Below are 6000 nucleotides of genomic sequence, written 5' to 3' on the forward strand. Positions count from 1 at the left end.
AAGCAGGGGCAGACCAAGATCAACTGGAGGAGAAAGGAGAACAAGAAGACTGCAGTATTCGAATCAGAGAATGCCAGGATGGAGAAGATGGCATGTGTTCAGACAACATGGAAATCTCTGGAACATTGGCTGTAGGGAAGGAATTCTTGAATCTCTGAAGTTTTTGATGAACAGATCTGACAGGAAACCAGTCTGGAATAAGGATGATGAAGCAAATGTCGATGGAGAAGATTATCTCATTGATCAAGTGGAGGAAGGAATAAGAGAGATTGAAGTTGTTGAAGCCAGTGATGATGAATCTGTATTTGAGGATGCCGAAGAGATGGAGGAAGATAGCGATGATGACCCTATTTTCAAGCAGGAGGCTAAACCGGTGCCAATCTGGAGAAAGTCAAGTGCAAAAGAAACCATCACAGGGATGAAATTTGTTGTAAAGGAGAACGAGAAATCCGAGGAGAAGGTAAAAGAAAGAAAAGATTCTATTGAGAGTGAGAATAGTGATGATGACAAGACCACCAAATTGTTAGAGCTGGCAAGAGACAAGATAAAAGAGAGTGAAAGGATGTTAACCGTAGCTGACGAGAAAATCAAAGCACTGAAGAAAGAAAGGGTCAAGAAAGATGAAAGCATTATCAAGGAAAAAGCAGCTACCCGATACTGGAAGGATCTAGCTACCAACAAACAGGAGGAGTGTGAGCAATTGTTGGACAAGCTACAGGAAGTGCAAGACAAGTACGAGAAAGAGAAGGACAAGTACGAGAAAGAGAAAGCTGAAGTACAAAGGGTGAATAAGCTGTACAACACTGTACTGAAAGCATGTGAATATCAGCTATCCAAGGATGAAAAGAAGCTTATGAAAGCTAGCAAGCGTAAACTGTAACTCTCAGTTGGGCAAATGAAAGCGTTCACAAAAACAAAATAAAAAGATGTTTTATATTAGTGCTAAGTTTTTTATGTTATGTCTTTTTATAGGACTAACGATACCAAGGAAGAATCATTCCAAAGTGAGGTGCGTAGGAAGAGTTACACCATAACCAGTAGGAGCCTTCCCTGTGAAGAAACTATACCAAGCACCGATACCAAATATTTATTTATTGTCTATCTATTATTTTTGTAAATAAGAGTTTAAAGAAATGTCTTTTTATTTGCAGATTATGAATATAGTCTGGGGTTAAAAATATTACTTAATTTGTTCTTATTTTTTAGAGTGTGTGAAATGTCATTATGTGTACTGTTAAGGGTGCTTCCATAGCTGCGCTATTGTCTTAGGTAACTTTTTCAACGTATGTGGCAAGGAAAGACAAATTATTAGTGGAAAGTTTTGACACTCCCTATTTTTAGACCTTTCTCACCTCCCTGGGTAAAAAAGTTCTTGAAATGTCCCCTTCTCAAATTCATCTGGTATGTAGGCTGTATTTGATCCCTTAAAGAGTATATACACTAAATCTGCTAAGGGACAACTCTAACCAACAACTGAATTAATTCGAACAAAAAATGTTTGGCAATTTCAGGGGATGGAAAAGTTTAAGTAAATAAATACTGGATAGCCCCCCATTAAACAGCTCAAATTACGACTAGTTTTTCAGTTGTTGGTATAGCTCAGTGACCTCGTGAATTCTTTTCTATTAGAATATATTTTTCTAGCTAAAACTTCATTCTAAACAGGACTAGGAAAATGGGAGAAGGAATCCAAACTTGTATTTCTACCAAATATTCCATCAGTATCCAGTATGCTATTCAAGATTAAACATCTCATTGAGGAATAAATACTTAAATAACTTTAAAAACAGCTGAGCAAATCATACAGTAGTAAATAAATGTTTTATTTTAAAATTGTCAAAATGCAATTACTCTTGAGTACTTACCGTTTAGTACGAGTTTTGAATTGCTATTCTGAAATCATCGTCATAGGAATCCCCTTTTCTAGTTTTTGATGAACAAAGTGAATGTCTAAGTTCGTTAAAAAATGATAATATATTGTTCATGCAGACGTACAGATCCTCTGACAATGACTGAGTAGCTACGCTTCTAAGATTTTACCTTGCTGTCACAGGAATCTTCATATAAAGTTTTAATATATTGGATGAGATTATCAGGCTAAAATTTAGTTTATCGATTATGTCATCCATTTCATTAAATTGACTAATCCTAAATTATAGAAATTTTTTGCTCTTTGTAATTGTAATCACTTTAAATTTATTTAAGTAAATAATTAGATAACGCCAGTAACATTTCCTAATGGTATTCCCGATGATTTTAATCCAGACAAACATGGTTACAAGCTCAAATCAAAGTAAGTTTTTTCGGTAATGCCGCAGCTACTATAAATCTAGGTCATGTCATTACATATGAGACTGTTTGTGTTTGCTAACTTTTTTGTCCGTGATTAATTTTAACAAACAAGAATATGAGTTAATATTAATAAATATTAATTATTTTAATAATCGTATTTAGTGCTTTTTGCAGGGATAATAAAATGTTAAGACAATGGCCTATAAATTTATATACAGCCCCAATGATGATTCACATAATTACCCCTTCTGTAGATTACAATTAGTGGTTGAAACGTGTAGACACTGAACTAAATCTAATATCAATTAAAATCCCCAACGTTGCTAAGCAAACAAATAAGAAAAAGTTAGAATTAGACTTTGGGGACTATTGTAATAAACAGCTCAATGTTCCTTCCTCCCTTGCTTTTTAAAAGCGAAGCTTTTCTATAATTAGGGTCGGTCCGTCCGTAACGGTTAGCTCTTTTCGTTATTTTAAACAAGTTAGAATTGTCCTTTCGATTTCAAACTTTGCATGGTGATTCCTATAGCAGTTAGGTACGATGTAGAAAGCGAAGTAACTCTATAATCGTTACCAGTAAGTCCGTACGTCCATTTCAAATTGGGTAGAGCTGTCTTCCCCTAATTCACTTTAACAAGTTTTCACTGATGAATCACTGTTCACGCCACTGCACTGCTACAAATCACTACTTTAGATGTAACAAACAATTAGAACAGCAAATGCATTACCCTCCCAGCTTATACTACAAACAACGAAATTAAATCGAAAATAAATTACGCAACCTATGCCTATAATATACCCCTCTCCATTTTTAGTGGGGAATTCATATTACACCCCTCGCTAATGGTTGTATTATACACCCCTTTCCATATTTTAGTGGGGAATTTATAGTGCACCCCTCGCTGAAGGTTGACCTGGAGGAGATGACCAAACACGCGGACTGGATGAAGCTTTCGCGGAAGGAGATCTCGGAGGAGGGTCGGAGACATTGGAAGGCTCCGTACAACAGTGTCCTAGGGGATAACCATTATCATAAGGTAAGCAAGGGTTTCCCTCTAGTGTTGTGGTTAGTGCACTACGCGCGTTTAGTTGGAAGAAACCGATTTCAAGTCTCTCTATAGAATTTAACAAATTAAATACTTTCGCAATAATCACGAAACCTTCCCTAACATGGCCGATGGTTGTTTTAAAGAGGAAAATAACACAACTTGAACTATGTTAGTCCCGTGATATTAAAAGTAAGAATCAAGGGAATGTCTTGACATATATACAGGCACAACTCATTAACCCGTGGTCTGGTAGGACATCCTGACAAAGGTTATAGAAATCAACTAGTTATATTCTATGGGTTAAAATTATAAAGGTTTTTAGAAATCAATAATGCGAAGGAGTATATATTTTAGGGTTGGCAATCCGAATCCGGAATCCGTTTTTTAATAGCGGATTCGGATTCTTAATAGGTAGGCTAAAATTAGCGTCTTGAGTTGTTTTTTTCAACTCCCCCTTTTTGTAGGCAAAGATTATCATCATTATAAATACTATCTTTTTAAATCTGGTTCGATTATCGGAAGTGAATTATAGAGACCACCAAGAACATTAATTTTTAGGACATATGTAGCACTTAAATTTTAAATTTTTAATAAAAGCCTATTGAAATATTGCTTGAATCCGGAATCCGAATCCGGAATCATCCAAAAATAAGAATCCGGAACCCGCGGGAATCCGCCATTTTGTGGACTGATTCTTGTTAAGAATCCGAATCCGGTCAAAAAAATTGACGGATTGCCAACCCTAATATTTTATAGTTGTTATGCGCAACTGAATAATTTTGTTTATTTTTAGGATACAAGATGGAGAGATAATTCTAAAGCAGATTCACAATACGTTAAGAACCAGCGGACCAAATGGTCACAAAAATAAATAAAAAGTCTGTTTACCTAAATAGTAATTACTGTCAAAATAAAAATTACATTAGATAGAAATATTTTTTTTGAGTAGCGAAACTACTCTACAAGTCATCCTAGTCAGCGTGTGACGCTCGCTCATTCTTTAATCATAATAAGTTTAACTTTAAACGCCGGGCGTATGAAATCATTCAAGTTGCGCAAACAAACAATAATAGTTAGAAAATTCACGAAACCTTGTCTTTGTAACAGACAGCCATTATAGCAAATTCGGGTATGAAAGAATCCTATATGAGTTTAAATTATAATGGTCTGAGGCGCGTCTACGTTATTCAAATGAGTCTGTTTGATTTAAAGCTGCTGTTATTTTGTTTGATTTGGACACTAATTCACATGATCACTGATTAGATTTTTGAATATCCTTCCTCCTATTATATAAAGTAATAAGCCATTTGTCTGTAGTGAAGGATATCGCTAACCGCTGAACCGATATGGTTCTACCATAAAGTGATGCTTTTTAAAGGTCTTGAGATCGTTTTAGGCTATTTTATTTTTAAGAAAAAGTTTTGTTATGGTTTCAGGTTATTTTTTTCTGCGGTTTTATATCCCTTCGTATAAAGAGCCCCTAGATGCTAGGTTCGCAGCATAGTTTGACATTCATGAGGTATATAAGACATCCTGTTACTTTTATATGAAGATAGTACCGAATATTTAATACTACGCTACTATAAATATAATTGACCTTGTTTGAGTATGAATGAGAAAGTGCTATGACGTTTACATACTTTACACACTCCCTGTTAAGCTTTGACGCTACAAATATGTTGATAAAAATTTTATGTTGAGGTGCCTGTCACCGCCTCCCCCCCCCCCCTTGTGAGCTGAGCTCCTATTTAAGCTAGGATTGAAGGTGGTTAATAAGTCTGCATAATATTTTTATTTCTATTTTTAATGCAAATGTCGACATAATGGATGTAGATTGTAGAATATACGTGGATATTATTTGACAGGGAAAAAATTGTCGTCAATTTAGCTTGCTAACATGAAAGTAAATTATTGTTCAGTTGGTTCATCCAGTAGAAGGGGATGGGAAAAAAAGGTTGGAGGCTGGGTATCGTTAATTTAGCCCTCTGTGTGTTTCACTTTTCTAGAGAACAGGTAAAGCTGGTGAAATATCCAAGTAATAATAAATCCATTGTCGACATAAATATTAGTCAATTAAGCTCGATCTTAATTCAGAATTTCTTTAATACTTCAATATTAGTAAATAAATTGTCGATAGAACCCACTAAAATTTAAGTCAGTACAAAATTTCTATGTCTATCAGGACATACTCGACTCTATTTCTGACTATTCAAATTTATTTTTAACTGTGTTTATGTAAATGGACTAATAGTTTAGTTTTCCCAATAATGTAAACATAATATTTGGATCATGTCGAAAGTATAAGAAGTAAGTTAAAAGCTGAATGAGTGTTGCTTTTTGGTAGCGAATTAACTTTATAATTAAATGGATAGTTTCACCAAATGCATTTGAACTTAATTTAGTGACCCGCATATTTTTTCCTAGTTAATGGGTTAAACTACATTTATATAGCATATATTTGAAATAAATTCAATTTTCTACCACGTAGTTTTTAAAATATCAAGACTTGAAAATTGTCTTTTTGTGATATATGCAATTTAAAAAGACGATTTTCAAGTCTTGATATTTTAAAACCTACGTGGTAGAAAATTGAAATTCTTTCAAATATATGCCATATAAATGTAGTTTAACCATTTAACTAAATTAAGTTCAAATGCAT

At 34.4% G+C, this 6000-nt stretch overlaps 1 protein-coding gene across 1 annotated transcript; it reads left to right on the forward strand.

The window, feature by feature from the left end:
• Positions 1-1642: 1642 nt before the first annotated feature.
• Positions 1643-4274, forward strand: mRpL30 (mitochondrial ribosomal protein L30). Its single transcript, XM_080163452.1, has 4 exons — positions 1643-1758; positions 2215-2293; positions 3170-3329; positions 4135-4274. Exons 1-4 carry the CDS (start codon positions 1731-1733, stop codon positions 4210-4212), a joined length of 345 nt encoding a protein of 114 aa, XP_080019578.1. The 5' UTR covers positions 1643-1730; the 3' UTR covers positions 4213-4274.
• The last annotated feature ends 1726 nt before the right edge of the window (positions 4275-6000 follow it).

Source organism: Acartia tonsa, chromosome 6 (genome assembly GCF_053477335.1).
Source record: "Acartia tonsa isolate MP-2025a chromosome 6, ASM5347733v1, whole genome shotgun sequence".
Lineage (NCBI taxonomy): Eukaryota > Metazoa > Arthropoda > Copepoda > Calanoida > Acartiidae > Acartia > Acartia tonsa.